General features: G+C 39.5%; 1 protein-coding gene across 4 annotated transcripts in view; it reads left to right on the top strand.

Moving 5' to 3' along the window:
- The window catches only part of LOC136431512 (GFP-like fluorescent chromoprotein dsFP483), a 235,697-nt gene extending 217,258 nt beyond the window's left edge, over positions 1-18,439 (top strand). The window contains exons 1-7 of one of the 4 annotated variants that reach the window (XM_066422911.1): positions 10,764-10,873; positions 15,156-15,217; positions 15,473-15,565; positions 15,976-16,130; positions 16,367-16,466; positions 16,840-16,970; positions 17,321-18,439. In XM_066422911.1, coding sequence (XP_066279008.1) covers positions 15,215-15,217; positions 15,473-15,565; positions 15,976-16,130; positions 16,367-16,466; positions 16,840-16,970; positions 17,321-17,501 — 663 coding nt within the window. In that variant the 5' untranslated portion in view covers positions 10,764-10,873; positions 15,156-15,214 and the 3' untranslated portion in view covers positions 17,502-18,439. Of the gene's footprint in view, positions 1-10,633; positions 10,874-15,155; positions 15,218-15,472; positions 15,566-15,975; positions 16,131-16,366; positions 16,467-16,839; positions 16,971-17,320 lie in introns of those variants that run through there. The other 3 variants (XM_066422912.1, XM_066422908.1, XM_066422909.1) reach the window with 3 other exon arrangements.
- Positions 18,440-19,679: the final 1,240 nt, after the last annotated feature.

Below are 19,679 nucleotides of genomic sequence, written 5' to 3'. Positions count from 1 at the left end.
AGAAAGGCTGCCATTGCGGGTAATTTCTGACCAATAAAAACCATTATTATTATAATATTTGTATCAAATGACGATGGGTGGTTTAATTATTACTAAGTGGTTAAGTTAGTTTCTTTGGTTTGAGATTAATAGCGTCACTCAATAATTCAAGTGTCAAGAGTTTATTAAAAACGTCTTAGAGTTCGGTTAAAGCGGCTTAATTAAGTTTTTTAAGAACAACGATGTATTTTCGTCGAGATGATGTACGTGCCGTGTACGGCGTAACGTTGGGTTGGAAGAATGCAAACACGTCTTACAGGGTAAAAGTTATTTTGACTAAGAGATAGTGTTTAGTCTATGCACAGTTGGTCTCACCAGCGTGAAACAGGTATTGGAAGTCATTGGGTGATTGATAGGGTCGGTCTAAGGTAACAGCGTAGCAATATTAAATAAGACGTTTGCGGCCAAAGACCCTTGTTTGGAATTTGTCAAGTTTCAAGGCTTAACAGGCTGATTTCAGGCTCATTCATCTTTTGAAAAATATCATCAATCGGGAAACTTAACGAACATCACATTGTTATTTTGAAATGCAAATCTCATAGCTAAAGTTTAATAGTTTCCACTAGTATCAACACGTTTACAAAAGATAGTGACTTTCAAGAGATCCATGTGCAGTAACGTTAATCCCTGGGGTATGCTGTATTCATAACATTTTGGGGTGGAAAGAAGAGACTTTACATTACCAAAATAACGTTAAAACTATTCGTCATATAGGTTTTGACGATATAGTCATGTGTTAGCCTGAATTTAATCAAGCTCCTGTAACGGCTTGCCGCCCTGTAACCGCATAACCGCCCGACACCAATTCCGCGGGGAGGGGACAAAACCCCCACGAACAGCCGGAGTTTGCGTTATACAGACTAGCCATGTGTTATAATGTGATAGATATCCGTACTGGACAATTGGCAATTTAATACAATGATCAATATCAAGGTGTGGCTTAATTTTGCACAATTATTGAGGAAAATACATATTTGCAGTGCTTTCAATGGTAGTAAACAAATCCATGTAACATGTAGTTTATGGTGACTGGAACGTTAACAAATCATCATCATCAGCTCCTTTTCATCCTGCCGGACGATCAGTTCAGCGTCGGTGGGCTCGTCCGTGGGCGACGAGTCCAGCTTTACTCTTGCAGTGTTTGCCACAAACAGCGCAGATGAAAGCTGTTGTTTGGCATGGCGTGAGTCTCTTTTGCCTTCTGGCAAACTCGTTAAGTTCCAGGTCAAGTTCCAGTTTGTTCGCACCTTGCTGGAGTTTGTGCCACCATGCAGAACGGTCTTGAGCTAAGTCCTCCCAGTCCGCCGCAATGTTGAAGAGTTTTAGATCCCGCTTACAGACGTCGACAAAGCGGAGCTTGGGGCGTCCCCTGCCACGTTTGCCCTCTGCAAGCTGGCCGTACAATACCTGGTGTGGTAGGCGCGAGTGATCCATGCGGGAGACATGACCCAACCAGCGCAGCCTGCGCTTTTTCAGGATTGGGTACAGACTGGTGGTGCCGCATCTTCTAAGGATCTCCAGGTTAGGGACTTTGTCGGACCATGTGACCCCGCAGATCTTCCGGAGACACCTGAGATGGAAGCTGTTAAGTTTCCTTTCAACATGAGAAGCCCAGGCCTCGCTACCATAAAGCAGAGCAGACAGAACACATGACAGGTATATTCGCACCTTGGTGTGGATCGTAAGATACTTGTTTTCCCACGCACGACTCTTCAGTTTCCCGAAAAGGTTGACGGCCTGACCGATTCGGGTGTCGACCTCACGGTTGAGATTTCCTGAGGATGAGGCCGTGGAACCAAGGTAGCGGAAGTCCTCCACTGCGTTGAGTGTAGTCTCATTTATGGTAATGTGTGGAGGGGGTGCATTCGTGGAGAAAGCAACTGTCTTAACAAATACCACTTGTGCTAAAAATGTCCTAATTTACATAATCCATGCAGAAGCGGCCTAACTCAACAAAGTAATAAATGATTGGGCTGTCTACATTGCAAACGGTGCAAAATGTGTACATGGCCAAGCATATATTATGTAAATATGGAAGTCATTTGCATGTTCAGAATAGCTCATGGAGATATGAGCTCTACGAAGTCCTATTCTCTTTTAAATGTTTTGACAAAAACGCCTCAGTTCCAGGGCAAGCTGCTAGGAGGCCTAAACCTACATAACTTTGTCCTCACATCACAAGGTATCTGCCACCATAAAATTAAGACCATAGCACGTCCAGGTCAAAACATACAATAACCAAAGCTCTGCTGCAACAGCAAGATCACATGCTAGTACCACCAATGTGGGGGGGGGGGCAAAATAGACATTGAGAGAGAGATAGGCGAAAAATATATATCCATTTTCAGGGAGAAAATCATTTTGTTTCGTCCTTGGTATCAGTGACTTTACGAACGAAAACATTTCTGTGATTTCCGAATCCTGAAATAAGACTTTGATCAGGGTTTGTTTTTCGACGACACCGTAGGATTTATAAATTCAGAGGCCCTGGTGTACATTGGAACCATGCTAGAGGTCGGTGTCCATAGAAGAAGGCCTAGTACACATTCTTACACGTGCGTTTTCTCACTGCCCTTGATATGATTAGTATCTACACAAACCGGAGACTATGCTGAAAATTCGTCGCTTACGTTTAAGCCATTCCTATAAGAAAAAAAACACAAACACGTACAGATTCCTCAGAAGACTGAGCCGAAGAAATCTGCCAAGTCCTCATCGCTCAGCGGTTGCACAACGGTGTACTGTGAATGCAGAGATATTCGCGGTGAACTTTCCGCGCCAACTTAAAACCAGCGCGAAATGTTTTGGCCATTTTTGACTGTAGGGCTACTATAGTTTTAAACGCGAACTTAAAACCGCCACGAAATTCATTTTCTCTCTACCGCGAAATAAAAACCAAGCAAACTTAAATACATTTACAGAGTATACTTGCTGTGGGAAGGGGCACTTGAGACTGTTTAGAGTCACTTCAAAGTTATCAGTAATTTTGATTGTATTCCTATTATTTTCCCCTACGTGGCAATCGTCCCAATAGACTTTTTTTTATTATCGGAGGAGCGAAGGTTTTGGACATGACGATTGTCAGCATCCCAGTAACAATACAGCAAAAAAAAATGATATTCAATAAAAAATGCTAACAGTTTACCCTTGAAGTCTGATTTGCGAAGTTGTGCAAAGTCTTACTCCGCCAACATGGACAACACTGATTATGATATTATATATTCCTAGATATATAGTGAGGATAGGACACGATTGACCCTGTCCACAATTTACTTAGATTTAAAAGAGTATAACATAATACGAAAGAAAGCTGAACAAAATAACGTTTCATAATAAAAGGCAACAACTTAGATACTAAATCAAGAAGGCACTACTCACTGCAGAAAAATCCCTGTCAACGGTAGAGATCCAGGAGGGGGGGGGGGTGTCTGACTTGTCCGTCCGAGTCATGTCACGCACAGTCATGAGTCGGTCTTTACGTCCTAGATGTTTTTGACCTCGAACGCAAAAGTTGTGAACATAAAAAAGGCGGTCTCTCTGTCTTTTTTAACGTAAATTATCAACCCCGCCTCCAAATGGTCACATGTTATGTTATATAAACGCACCGAATGTGTACGAATACCAACATTATATCATGTCTTATGTAAGGTGTTATTTATACAAGCCTTATGCAAGATCTAATGCTGGGTCATTGGCACCGTGTCGTTTAAAGATGGCCCTTCTCTGGTCACTTGTGCAGTATTAGTAAAATTCCCCATGCATGATTTCTATGCATTATGATTTAAATCTGCATGGCTTCAAGTACTATAAGATAGATATAATTTTATGTGCTAAAAGAAAATATGACAGCAACGATGTCAAATATTTCATTTAAAATGAATCATATCCTTGGGAATCCAGCAATGTCATATATACTTCTGATAAAAACTAGGTACATACATTTTCTCTATGTGTCAAGAAATAAATCATTTCGTTAACATTGCAAGTCAAAAATATTGCTTTATACAGAGGAATATACATGAAATAAATGATGCCCAACACAAATTACTGATATCCAATATGTCAACGGCTACACTAGAGTTCAAGTTTGAAACGTACATTTTTCGGGGAGATATCTTATTTAAGTCAGGGGTTGTGGGTCGGGTATTTTGTGGGGATATTGCAAAATATTCCAGGCGTAGAAATACATAAAAAAACTAAATAGCTCTAAACAAAATCGACCTAAACCTAGTGCATGTAGTATTGTGATAGTATTGTGTAAGCTCTATAACCCTTCTCCAAAAATTCAATACAGAATGGGTGTAACCGTCAGTACAAAAAGACATTCATAAAAAATCAAAGCTTGTGCCCTGTCTTGTTGAATTTTCTTTGTATGACAATTATATAACATATGCGTTGTATTTAAACGACCCATTCTTTGTGCCATTATACAAACTGATCATAACTGTTATGTAGGTGTGTGTTTGTCTTTGTGTGAGGAAGAGTTTTTGAGTTTAAAAGTGTAATGTGTGTGCGCGTGTGTGTTTAAGTGTGTTTGTGCACGTGTGTGTATATACGTGTGTGCTTGTCAACAGTTTCACGGGCTCCGCGTGAAATCTTGAATTTGAAATCTTAACCTCGGTGCCATCCGATCACTACCGCGGTACCTAGACTCGCTCCCCTGATCTTGGGGGGGAAGCGAGTGTAGGGGCCCCGGTAGTGATCGGATGGCACCCAGGCTACTTCGAACGTTGACCTATGAAACGAAGAAGCACCAACACTACGTGTGTGTAGAGCTTTGTCCTCATAATTAGGTGAGGCACCGACAGAAAAGGCACCTCGCTCATCAAATTATTTTGCATCAGATATCAACAATAGAACAATCGACGGACCACTGCATCTACAATCAGGTTATTTGAAAAGCGTTTAACTCTTTGTTACTTTTATATATCGTGTAAACATGGCGCACATAAAGAGTGGCTAGAGTAAGACGACAGACTTTTGATTGTGCAAAAACGGTAGAGTTCGTAATTATTCATATGGTATAAATAGTCAAAAATATGACGAAAACAAGCAAATGTGAATGTAAATTATCAATTCTACGACGGTTTTTCCACCAGTTATTGTAAAAAAAATCATACTGGCTACATGTTGGTAAATCGCGAGGTCGTCTTAGGCAGTAAAATGCAAAATTGGACTGCTTAATCATGCGGCCGCGTTAGTCAGGCATTTGCCCTTTATGTTGGTGTCTATGAGGTACTTTTGAGGGAGGAGTCGTCTTAGGCAGGTAATCACCATCGGAGGAGGTCGTCCTACAAAGTTTGACGGTACATAAACATTAATGATGTAAACTCTCTTACATCTTCGTTTTCTGTACATTTATCATTGACCAGACATGGATTATGTGTACTTATACCCCATTTCCAATATGGCGGCAATCATTAGGTGAAAACGACGTTCAGGTGTAGTTAAAACGGACATTATTGATAATGGAGCGTATTATGTAAGTTTCGTATTCTTTTTCAGACCATATTTTTCTATGTCATAAAAATGAGATTTTAGTGGCTCAACGGTCCTTCGACAGTGAGCATTTAAATGGAAAATTTTTAAAAGCCACAGTCTAATTTTGTTTGCTCAGTAGTCTCCACCCGGTAGTAAGGGGCCTACCCGAACAAAGTGCACCGAGTCATGTGTAGAAAAGTCTGGATGGTAGTTGGAGATTAGAGTTTCTAACAACTGATTCAGCATGTAGAAGAATGGTACAATACCCTTCTTGTACACAGTCATCCAGCCAAGGACAGCGGAATCTTGATCTTCTGTGTGACTAGTTGCACTGATTTTGTCATTGAAAAGCGATGACCTCTGATATCTTGTCTGTGACCTTTAGACGATGGCTAAATCCGTAAAAGTTCTTCGGCCGATGCTAATTTTGCGAAATTACGATTGTCGAACTTCTTTGTAATTTTGAAAACTCACGTCATAGAAGGGAAGTGAATATCCAACAGCTAGTAGAAGGATAAAATACCATTTTTGAGAAATTTCTGGGCAAAGGTAAATGTTTTCTTGTTAGGAGACTGGTTACTCTTTCTGATAATGTTTTAACAAACAAGTTTTCTTGGATCAAATGTAAGTGATGCACTCTTGACATTTACAGATTTACCATCGTGCACAACTATATCGTCAGCTTTATCTTTCTCGCTTTTGGGCAGGATAATTGCAATAAGCACAGGGTGGTCTGACAAATGAACTATCGAAATACCCCAACTTCGTTCTTTTCAGGCAGCAATTATTTTGACTAAGTATTCTGCAAAATGGGGGATGTTCGGGGGATTTAGTTTCTCGGAAGGGGGATTCAGTTTTGCGCTGTTTTTTTGTATGTTGATTTTGTTTCTTCTATGTGTTTTATGCGCTTTGTGTACGCCTCTAAGCGTGTAAAGAATTTTGAATATTGTTCCATAGAGCTAACTCTTTGTAATATAAAATATAGACTTCGGCTAGCTGGGTAGCCCTGGCTGTACTTTTTGTAAATGAATCGAATCAAATCAAATCAAACTATGGAGTAATCAAGGTGGATGTCATTAAGAATGAGTCTGACCAATCTCCCGTCGAAAGGAAATACTAGAGCCCACTTGAGGAGGCTGATACAGGTCAGATGTACATGTCACGTTCAAGGTACGTTATCCTGACAGAACTTGATCATCACCAGTTGTTTTGTCTTGGGGCCGGTAGTATTCACACTGTGATGTTTTCACTCGCCAAAAGTTACTTGGATGCCAGTTAAGTCCAATTAGTTCTGGTATACACTGTCACAAGTAATCATCAATCACAGCAGACAGATGGTACGGTGGTCGAATTGTAGCCTGGTATCCAGACTTATTATCTTCCAAGTGCAGAGAAGAGACTCGGGTAGGCGTGGATACCTAGCTAGTCAAATTGTACCTTAAAGGTCGAAGATGTTGTTCATCCTACCTTGTACTTGAATATACATCACTCTTGTTCACTCTAGTTCACTCCAGCTCATCCTACTTGAATCTGCATCATTATTGTACACTCGCTTTTCTTTCTTGTTCATTCTGCCTAATTCTGCACTACTCTTGTTTACTCTAGTTCATCCTTTGGCAGAAATTTTTCCATTTTTCCTACACTACTGTATTTATAATCCCGCATTCTCAGTTAAAGGCATAGTGGGACAGTGTTGTGGTAGAACTGGGACATACTTGATTTCATATACAGTCATTAATGAAAAGCCTTCCTTGTGGAGCTTGCAAATGTAAAATAACAAGCGTCATAGACTAAAGTCTTCAGACGTCATGTGAATCTCTTTATTAAGTATTTAAGGCAACTAGAAGAATGCCTGCCCAACCTTGAGGGGTATTAATAGTTCCTGGGTGACTAATTTGGCCCGTTTTAGGTAACATCATTGACACGCACACACACACACACACACACACACACACACACACACACACACACACACAAACACACACACACACACACACACACACACACACATGATTCTTAGTGTATGTGCGTGCGTGTGGGTGTGGGTGTGCGTGAGATTTTCTTAATATATTGTTTTTTTGTCCAGAGATGTTTGTAAAATGGAAGTATAGATGTGAGGTCTTTGGCCACAAAGACATTATGTAAGACTGCAATGCTGTTACCTAAGACGGACACAATCAGTTACCCAAGAATTCCCCTGACCCCACAAGGTTGCGCTAGCATTCTTCCAAAAGGAGAAGAACAATTAAATACCACCGTGAATGTCCAACGTGAATAAACCTTTAGCCCTGAGACCAAATTAAGAGATTCACATGATGCCCGAAGACTTAAACCTCTGACACAAGTACAAAAAAAAAAAGCTTTAAAGGATGGTTGCATAATGCAATTAGGTATGCCCAGGGTCTAGCACAACACTGCCCCACTTGTCTATTCAACTAAATTGAATTGTCTCTTGACCGAAGGATGCAAAATATGAACACAATAGTTAAAATAATATAGGTAATAAATCATGTCATTAAATATCAGCTTGATAAATAGACTGGGGGTAAAATGAAGCTTAAGGGACATACTTCAGTCCTCAGGCAAATGCTTGTAACAGGAACCAAATAAGGCTAGCCCGTCCTTGCGTTAATTACAGGTGAGCGGTTGATCTGAAGTATACATAATTTGGGACTATAGTTAAATTGCTGCACAGCAAATCCCTGATAAGACCGCCACATGTCCATAAAAAAGAAGGTAGGGAATTTAAAAACTCCCTACCCTTTTTTAATGTGGCCGTCATATTTGCCTGCCTTTTTAGAGTTGCAGCCGACAGAACAATGACATAGTTACAAGAGTGAGCAAACCAGTGGGTATACCTTGAAACTTGACAGAATTTTACAAAGGTGTTTGACCGCAAGGCCATTATCTAAGACCGAAATGCTGTTACCTAAGACTGAGTTAATCAGTAAGCAGCGGTCTTTGACCTCAAAAATCTTATGTAAGACGGCAATGACCGACCTGATTAGTGATCCAAAGACTGCCAGACGTATTTCACGCTGGTGAGACAAAACAGACAGACTAAAAAGTCTCTTGTTAAGAATGTCAATGACCCCGTATGGTTGTGCTTGCATTCTTCCTACAGTACACGGCACGTCGAACATGCTGGCCTTTAGAGACATAATAAGACGATCACATAACAACCGAATATGTTAAACCCTGACGGGTTTTTTTCCAAATCAGTAAGCAAAAAGCGACAAAAACATGTGCACAGATAAGGAATACGCTACAATTTTGATAAGAGATGTGGGGGTCATTTCTGGTATTTTTTAAGCCATGGAATCTACAACGAAATTTTCGATGACAATTTCATATCTTCAACCAGAGCAAAATGATTCCTTACGTTGACCGCAGGTCATAGCTCAATTGTATTTTGTCTGCCTGTACTTATCACTGAAAAATGCACGCTTTCCTCACACGCGAGTATTATGGATTCTTAGGGGCTTCAATTTGTCTACCAAGCTAACGGCAGAGAATGAAATCATTAATAATAATAAGTTTATTGCAAATTCATGCCCGAAGGCTAAATGCAAATAACATACATAAAAGAACAGTGTACAAAATAAGTATAAAAGCTGCTTATCTAAATTTTACAAATGTAAGTGTAATGAAATGAAATCATTAATGAAATCATTAATGAAATCATTAGATGAACAAGAGACTAATCTAGATTGTCTTTTAACAATCTATTATAAATCTTTGTGATTAGGTCAGAAATGTCTAAGATCATAGTGCCACCGGCGTAGTCATTCAGTTAGGATAGACCGAAAATTATTTATTCTTATTTAAGTTCTGAGCTCGAATTTATAACATGTATCTGATCTGCGATGAGGTAGTACCCAAATACAACAATTCTTAACATGAATTTACCTTAATAGAGAATAAATAACTACCTTTTCGTCCTCTTGAATTGGATATAAAGCGGAGATTCTGAGTTTCAGGACAGTCACACATCAAACATGTTAAAGAACCTCTCACTAAGATTATTTTAGTCTCCTAGTTTACATTTAAAATAATTATAATCTTTTGCTATTTATGAGCAAATCCTATCACAAATGTGGTAAATCCCACTAAATAGTTAATAATAACATCGGTCTTTATTGGATATTTACTGCCCTGATGGGCAAAATGCATAGATGACCACAAGAAGTCAGTACGAACGAACATGCAGAGCATGAATTGAGACAATTTTACATTCTAACATTGAGACCTTAAAGATAAATAAAAAAGTGGACTATTGCTAAACTAATTTTGACATCCTAGTAGTTTCTTTTCTCTTTTTGAAACATTTGGAAACATGACTACATAATTAATCCATTATATGTTCATTCTTACGTGACATAATAAACAAACTTGTAGCATTATAGGTTAATGGAATTATAGTACTTAAGACATGATTTCATCAAATTAGAGAACCCGCTCTTAGTCTAAGGTAGATATAACAGTGATCTGAATCAAAGAAAGAGGCACGCGAACAGATACCAATTAGGTTCAGTTTATTTCAGGGCAACGACCTTAAGGTTCAATCTTTCCATCACATGTGCACAGTGTAATTCTAAGGTTGACATGTAACGCTCCAGGGAACCATGATTTGGTGAACGTGTAGGGAGGGCACCCTGCTGTGAAGAATCATGAGCGAAAGAAATGGCATAACCATGTATTTCACAAAATTTTATGTTCTAGCGTCATATAGATACAAAACTAAATAATTTACAAGATGATAACGTACGATGATAACGAACAAGAAAATTTTACTTGCCCTAAAATGTATGCCCAGCCAAAAAAGGAAATCACCTTCTTTACCAAGCATCATGAGAAATGTTGACACATATTGCTTGATGTATATTTTGATTCAATATTTTTGTGGTAAAAGATGCATTGATTCGTTAATTAAGATCATTTTTCCCTGCTATTAATGTCTATTTATCATTCAGATCCGTGGTATGAGTACGTTCTATCTTCATCTCTTTTGTTTGTTACCGGAATACATTCTTACATTGTCATTTATATGATGATAGTGTTCATTCAAATGCAACAAACCATGTATTCTAAAAGAATTAAGGCAATTGGACTGTAAATCTAAGGTCAAATGGCAAGATCTCGTAGGAGCGCCTGTGACCCAGATAAAGGGACACCAATTGGTTTGCAGACTAGAGATGCCATCTCATTATCATATGCTAATCAAGTTATACATAAACAACACTGCAAAAGTCGCATACAGCGCGCCGCTTTCCTCACACTTTCGGCGACGGGACGATCAGAAGACCGACCCCCATCTCAACTGTCTTCAACTTCTAATAGTCAGCTTTCGACAGTGAGTCAATACACGATAATTTATAACCTTCTTGTTAGCTACATTTTTTGTGTGTATTTGATAGAACCCTTTTCCCAATAGTGGTTTTGACCGCGGAGCGACCAAATATTTGACTGACAAATTTCGAAGATAAAGAATGGATTTTCGTTCAGTTTTTGTTTATTTCGTTGTCTTTTAGATTATATTTTTACTTCGAGAACCATGTCTTTTATTTTATAAAACCAAGGGTCATACAAATCCGAAAATAGCCGCTCGACAGTCTTTAGTATTGAAAACAGGGGGTATTTTTTCAGTTTTAGTTTAATTGGTAGCAACTTACATGTAACAAATGTACAAGTCTAATGGAAGATCTTGAAACTACAGTACAAAAAAACTCTTAAGATACAATGAACATTATAGTTAAAAGGCAAAAGCAATCAATATAAAATGTATACAAATTAAAATATAAGCTCTATGGATTCTTCTTGGACAACAACTTCAGAGCACGCGGCATGAACTATAATTCATGTCGCTAAGTTTTGCTTAGTGTGGTTATGACCTGTTCATGAGCCCGACGCAGATTGCAGTTGATCTGCGACGGTCTGGACACAAAATCAAGCAGAAGGTTGTGAGGATCCTCTAAGAATCCTTGAAGACAGAGAAGGCAGAGACTCTACGGGGATATCTATAATCTTACAACATCGTTTTTGTACACTTTCGAGCAGGTTTGATAGGTGTTTGGGCAGGTCTCCACAAACCGGGCCGGCATATTCAAGTAAAGGACGTATGAATACTAGATAAATGCGTGTAAGCACATCTGTAGACAAACTAGCCTTGAAAGCTACAGTTAAATAATACATTTTTGGCGAGTTTTAGTGAGCATATACTGGACATGGGCGTCCCAAGTCAGGTCATACGAAATGAATACACCTAGAAGTTTGAATGTTGTGACGCGTTCAATCGGGTGGCTTTCTATTATAGGATGGGATGGGGTGTTTACATACTTGTGTTAAGATCCCCTTAACTTTAGCTTATACTTAAATCCTTCTTGTTCTATAAATGCTTCTTTAAATGATTTATGTTCCGAAAATACGTTTTGATAGATAAAGATTAACGATACCTGATAACTGCACTGTAATCATGTAGAAGGTAAGTTATACTTTTAAAGTTCATACCTTTTTTTCTGCTAAGATGGTCGTCCTCTTAGTCATTACTTTTGTACCCCGTTTCATGGATCCAACGGTTGTATTCTCAAAACGTCTTGAGTGATGTGGTCGCAGAAGTGCGATAGTCGTTGAACGTGCGACGGTACAGGGGGAACTTTCGGCTTATTTCATCTTGTCCAACATGCACCCCATGTTTTTTTTTTTCGGTATGTTTTTTTTTAATGTCTTTTTTGGGGTAGCATTTCAGCGACTGTAATTCTTTCCAATAAAAGTCTTCCCCGCTTTCGACATTTCACCGACATCCGTGTCCAAGAGGATTTTCTTAGTGGAATGTGACTTTCCCGGCCTACGTCCAACGATTTCACAGCCTGCTTAGTTTCGACGGCGCGTGTATATATACTTTGGAATAAATTTTGAGCAGTTTTGAACGACAACTGGCAAGGAAAACATTTCGGTTCATAGGCGTCGTGTGGCGCAATCGGTTAATTGTTTCATCAAAAACCGAGAGGTCGCGGGTTCGAACTCACTGATATGCCCCGATGTTGTGCCCTAGGGAAAGGCACTTAACAGAACTTTCCTCACTCCACTGAGGTGTAAATGAGTACCTAGCCTCGGTTAGGGACGTCTCGTAGACAGGAAGTCAAATGGAGGTCCCGTGTTCGAGGAGATTCACACCTCGAGCAAGTTAAAGATCCCACCACACTTATCTAAAAGAGTAGGGGCTCTTCCTGGTGTGAGTGGTTCATAACCAAACTGTGGCAAACAGTTAAACTGTCGCATCTGGGGCGATTGTCGTATTGAGGTCACCTTGGCGCCAGAATGACAGTCTCCAGACCCTTGCGATTCAGCCCCGTCGGGCGGGTTGTAGTCGGCAAACCCATAACGCCCCCAGCAGCGCTGTACGACAGCGTCCTGTCAAGTAATAACTGACAGCACAACTGCTAAGCTGATGCCTGGGGCTATGTCTAGAAAAAAATAGTCTCAAAATAAGGTTTCATCGTACACTTGTCGCGACATCACAAGATGGTCGCGGATGTATCGAACAAAATGTAACTGTATTTAGATCCTTGTATTTTACAGGCTCTTTGTAAAATTAAAAACACATCTAAATCGCTTTTGACGAATGTGACACGGTTCACTTTAACGGATAATAGTCATTTTCTGTATGTTTAAGTACAATTTTGACCATTCGCCACAATAGCAAGCATCAGCGACGTTTCTTGCACGAGTAAATGAGCGATTACAGTATTTATGGCGTAAGTAAAGATCTTTATTTGCCGACCTATTCAACGACGTATGTCCCGTAGAAGCCTTGCCATGTCCGCGGCAAAATTAATCCAGCCCCTCCGCCAAGCAGTCGACAGCTACAAGGTACCTTAGTAGCACATCGTGACTGTGCCTTGACTTTTAAAATTGGTGGCAGACATGTATAGCAAAACATTGTAAAAAGACGTACGAAGCGTGCCGAGGCCATACATCTGCTTGAAGATCAGTCCAGTGAGTCATTGCTGTTCCTGGTCAGGTAATTTAAAACGCGAATGCGTGTGTCGACCACAAAAATCAAACCGATTGACGCCACCTAACTTCGACATGTGCAGTACTGTAAGTGATCTGTTTCCACTTCTAAAGCATGGTGTTTTCAGCCCACTGAATATACACTATTTATTCACTATAGAGAGATTATTGGAAAGCCGGTCGGCTCTTAAGCTAACTCGACCTGACAACCTGTTTTGAAAGATTAGAAGCTAGGTGATCGCTGATCGTCAACTCTGTCTGCGATTACGTTTGTCAGAGTACAGTGGCTGAGAATCAAACCTATTCTTGAGCTAAGCACAGGGCAAGTTTTGCGGCAGTATGATTTTGCAACAGTTTTTTTTAACGTTAACAAGAAACATGAAGGCCTGTCCCAGCAGCACCTACTTTCATGATGTTTACTAAAAACACATGTTTTTCAACTTTCCATATTCTGACATGTAAACTTACCAAATGGTGTATTTTTTTTGGCAAAGGCCCAACTAATTTGCCAACAACCCAACGGGCATTGACCCTGGGTCACCCTCTGAGCGTGTACTTGGTACGGTATGGTAAAGTGAGAAACTACTGATTTGAATCAGGTGTCGGTGGCAGTGGCAATTCCCAATCCACCCAGTTGCCTCAAATGCCAATAGAGATGTGGGGTCAAACACGTGTACTCAGTGTCTATATGAAGTTAGAAATGCCTTAAAGTGTGCCTGAATGGTGTGTGAACTTTCGTATGCATAGAAGATACAGGATGATTATAAATTGTAGCTGTTTTTATTACCCTTTGGTTTGTAACCACTTTTAAGGAGTCCTAAACTTATTTTTAGTTTAACTTATCATACGTCGAAAGCCGACTTTTTACAGAATTTCACTTTAGGTGCAAAATGAAAGTAAAGTATGTTTTATCAAACAATGTGATACTCACTAAACCCGTGCAGTCCCTACCCGTGTATTCCCTAGACGTATACACACTTTCTTCAATGTGAATATTTTTGGCATAAATGAGGGGTGAAAGGCACAAGAAGAAGGCCCGTTGTTAATAGAATATAAAATAACTCATATCAAGAAAATTTTTCTCATCACCCCTGACATTTTTTTTTGTAACCTAACTTTTGTCAGGTCTTATCAGGTACATTGTATTTACCCATAGGCTGAGGTTGATAAATCTAATAAATTAGAAAATTCAGAGTCACCTGGGGAATTTAGCAGAATACTGAGTGCTTTTCAATGCGAACGGGACTAGTGGGTACTTTATCGTAGTTATTTTTACTTCCTGAAATCATTATCTTTTAGAGAATATCGCCCCCGCTGGAGTTTAAGTCTCCTTTTTGATTACCTTATGGTCATGGTAAATATATATATGCGTGTGTGTTGTGTGTGTGTGTGTGTGTGTGTGTGTGTGTGTGTGTGTGTGTGTGAGAGTGTGATTTCATGTATGTGTGTGTGTTTGAGGTGGACATTTGCTTGTTTGTTTGTGAACTGAATGACTCACTCGAGAAGTGAATACATGGTATTCTGTACGTACGTAGGTGTCAAACACAATGTACCTCTAATGTTTCTGTATGTTAAGTGGATGAAATTATGTTACAACATTATCTAACTTTTCTTTTCATCAGACTTCTGACGTTCTATTCCGATAGATATCTGAGACGACGTCCAACACATCGCAACAAACATGGTAAAATGTCAGGACTTCTTTTTTTATCCATGTTCATAATATAATAACCCTCATTTTGTAATGAATCAGAGGCAGCCGTCACATCTATAGTGAGGAGCATAATCTTTTTTGCATATTAGGACGTCAAAAAAATCACTGCTGTATTACTCTACCATCTTTGTTTCAGCTTAATCATAACACAAGTCACCAACTGATGCATGGAATGTTCCCATATAGTTTGTATTAATCAGATGCACTGGCATACTTTGATTGCAGCCTCTTCCAGCGACCCACGATTTACACATCTCCGGCTCAATCAATGGACATGAGTTTGACTTGGAGGGCAGTGGCAAGGGCAATGCAAAAGAAGTAAGTATACTGGAATTTTTATCGTGGCTTCCATCGTGCCAAAAATACTTAGCGTCTTGAATAGGCATGGTGTTACAGAATTATAGAATTTGCTCCTAATTTATGCAACTCAAAGTCCTTATCTGCATATAGTGTGCGTTATGGATTTTAAATTGTCTTGGGTAGTATTTGAGCGAATTCTGACATTATGATCCCTGCCTGATTTCCATCTTTCCCTAATTTGCAAAGGTCAAGATTATAAAGTCAAAATAATCAACCGTAGGTATACTATGACATTTTGTCATCAATGATAAAAGCGTTGTTTCCATGCTCATAATCTTATGATGAACATCTGCATATAAAGCCTGTCAGTAGGAAATGGTCTTGTTGATATCGTCTTTTAAAATTAAACTCGATTCCTCCATCTTCAGGGTTATCAGGAGCTCCACCTAAAGTCCAACAAGGGTGACCTTCCATTCTCCCCCTGGATCCTGGTCCCACACATCGGCTACGGCTTCTACCAGTACCTGCCCTTCCCCGACGGAGCGATGTCGCCTTACCAGGCCGCCATGCACGATGGCTCCGGGTAAGTGATAGGACCTTTTCATGCTCTGCACATTATGTCTTTGTAATATGCATTATGGTGCTAATGTATCAAGCGTTCTCTATGTAGCTATCATAATACATCCTGGAAGGAAGAGTCTGTCACTAATGTGGTTTTACATCCTAGATACGCCTTGTGATAAGAGTAAGGGTCAAAGGGCAGTATCAACCTGTTTGAAACATGTATATATTTGTATGTTGTTTGTTTACTTGTTTCAGCTACGTGATGCATCGTATAATGCAATTTGAGGATGGTGCCATGCTGCATTCAGACCACCGCTATACCTACAACGGAAACCATATCAAAGGAGAGTTTCGGGTAATGTTAATTATTTACCTTTTGTGGTAGTCTTATCTCGTGGTTGGAGGAAAACGGGGTTTTCGTAGTATTTGAAATTGGCTGAAACGATTCTGTATTATAGTAGCTATACTCTGGACTTGCACATCCGCGGTGTCTTGAATTCGCAGTTGCTAGTTTACCTTGTTGTAAATTTTACTATAATATGTGTAGAGAGAGGTGATAGGGAAAGTTGATGATTATCCAACACTAGTTTTTGATAGTTAGATTGAAAAAAAACCCCACTGCTACGACCTACGCTTACTTTAAGATATATCTGTAATTACAATTACAAAACATAAATCCTCTATTGTATACATCAAGAACTAACGATGTGTGGCTAAATATTGCTCAGCTGATCGGGAGCGGTTTCCCTGCTGACGGCCCTGTGATGACCAACTCGCTGACCGCTGTGGACTGGTGTGTGGACAAGCTGCTGTACCCAAACGAGAACACCATAATCGCCAAATTCGACTGGACCTACACGTACGAGATTCCATCATGTTCGATTCTAGTTCGATATAAGTAATGAGCGTATAAACACTTTTCTTTAGACTTTTGAAAGCATACAAACTAAAGCAGTATTTCAGCACGTAGAAAATTGTAAATCCATACAGTATCCTTCTATGTAGTAGCAAGAGGCACAGTTCAAAACGTATGCTAGTCTTATAAAATACTGACCATTGGAAACTATAGATAAATCTTTAAAGGAGATGCAGGAAACTCTGTGCTATTGCCAGTACCAAGTAAATTGCCTGAAAAGAAGATGTTAATATTGCTGCTAAAACACCTTGGTCCAGAGCAGTAATTTGAATTGTACACCTTATCCACAATAGCACTACAATTGGCAAGCGCTACCAAAGTGATGTGCAGACCAACGTCACATTTGCCAAGCCAATAGCGGCCGACATTCTGAAGAAACAGCCGATGTTCGTGTTCCGCAAGGTGGAACTCAAGCACACCAAGACCGAGCTCAACTTCAAGCAGTGGCAGAAGGCATTCCAGGACATCGTGTGATGCGCTCGATCCTCCTGTGTATTACATTTGCTTTACAACACCCTAAGAAATTTTTTTCTGTTAATGCCCAATATTGCAACAAGAAGATACAAACATTGTATTGGCAGAAGTTAATCAAAACAGTGTCGTTCTAGAACTAAGAAATATGGTCTCCTATCATTTCATTTTTCAATCAAAACTTTTTAAAATTGTGCTTTGTTTACGAATATCCAATTTATATTTTCACCATTCGTCAAACATTTTTTTCCTGGCCATTACCGCTTCTTGATCATATTTTTTTCTCAAGATAGACACCTCACTCTAGAGTATACATTCAGATACTGATTCCCATATCCGTTTCTTTTAATTTCAAAGGGTGTTAGTAATCGTCAAATGTAAATCTAACTGGATATTTTTATCGTTTCTACCACTTTGCTTTTTGGTATGCATAGAGGGCTGAATGCATGCATTTCTTATCGTATGTATTACAATACTTCTGACCTTCCCGTTTTGATATTAACAGATGGATCTGTACTATGGACAATCCTCTCTCTCTCTATAGGATCAAATTACATGCTATTGCCTAATCGGGTAGATGCAGTAGCTGCACCTTCGTAGCTTCACATCTATTTGATACAATCTAAATTCCAAATATATGAGCTCTGTTTTTAAATTCGCTCTTGGGATAACAGTAAAGCCTGTCGGAAATCCGCGTGTGGTTGTAGAAAAATGAGGCTAGCTGTCGGCGTATTTGGAAAAGGGTCTACAAATTGAATGCGTTTCCCATTCAGTACCATCTTCAGACAGATCACTTAGTAATTCAGGTAATAAAGATCTGGTTCGTAAAAATGCTATGATAAACATCGGTTAAGCTCAAATAGTGTGATTGTAGATATATATGCGAAATATCTTCGAATATCACTGAAGCTTTTTAGTTTCAAAAGTAGCCTCGAAGACAGACCTATATCCTACGACTGTTCATTAAATTTCTTTTGGTAGTTCAACTTGAATAAATAAAGAATGTGGGTACTATTACTGATTTTGATGTTCTTTATTTTGTACGGTTTTAAGTTTGAAATGTCGTTCACCAGCAATAAGTATACGTTTCCAGTACCTTTGTTTTAAGTTGAAAAAGATGAAATGTACTGTAAGAGTGAATATTAAATCGTCCAATTGCAAACGTAATTTTAAAATGTTTGGAAATGGCGAAAACATTGAACTTTTAAAAATATATAAAAATATGAATTGCTCTTTCCGTGTTTTATTTGTAAATATGTACAGACAGGCAATGGCCTTAAAAACCGTACACAATAGTCCTGCATCCTCACCATACTTGTACACTATATACTTCCCTCTCTAATCCTTCCTGTATCACTATTGTATGCCATATACTTCACTCTAGTTCATCCTTTCTGTATCTCTATCACTCTTGTGCACCGTATACTTCACTCTAGCTCACCATTCCTGTATCCCAATCAGTCTTGTGCACAAAATACTTCACTCTAGCTCATCCTTCCTGTATCCCCTTCACTACTATGCACCATATACTTGACGCTAGCTCATCCTTCCTGTATCCCCACCTCATCTGTGCACCATATACTTCACTCTAGCCTATCCTTAGTGTATCCCCATCACTCTTGTGCACCATATACGTCACTCTAGCTCATCTTTCCTGTATCCCCATCACTCTTGCACACCATATACGTCACTCTAGCTCATCGTCCATGTATCCCCATCACTCTTGTAGACCATATACTTCACTCTAGCTCATTCTTCCTGTATCCCCATCACTCTTGTACACCATATACTTCACTCTAGCTCATCGTCCATGTATCCCCATCACTCTTGTAGACCATATACTTCACTCTAGCTCATTCTTCCTGTATCCCCATCACTCTTGTACACCATAAACTTCACTCTAGCTCATCTTTCCTGTATCCCCATCACTCTTGCACACCATATACTTCACTCTAGCTCATTCTTCCTGTATCCCCATCGCTCTTGTACACCATATACTTCACTCTAGCTCATCCTTCCTGTATCACCATCACCAATGTGCACCATATACTTCACTCTAGCTCACCCTTCATGTATTATCATCACTCTTGTACACAATATACTTCACTCTAGCTCATCATTTCTGTATCCCCATCACTCTTGTAGACCATATAAGTCACTCAAGCTCATCCTTTCTGTATC

Source organism: Branchiostoma lanceolatum, chromosome 3 (assembly GCF_035083965.1).
Source record: "Branchiostoma lanceolatum isolate klBraLanc5 chromosome 3, klBraLanc5.hap2, whole genome shotgun sequence".
Taxonomy (NCBI): Eukaryota; Metazoa; Chordata; class Leptocardii; order Amphioxiformes; family Branchiostomatidae; genus Branchiostoma; species Branchiostoma lanceolatum.
The sequence above is the reverse complement of the archived record's forward strand: the minus strand, read 5'-3'. Positions and strand labels throughout refer to the sequence as shown.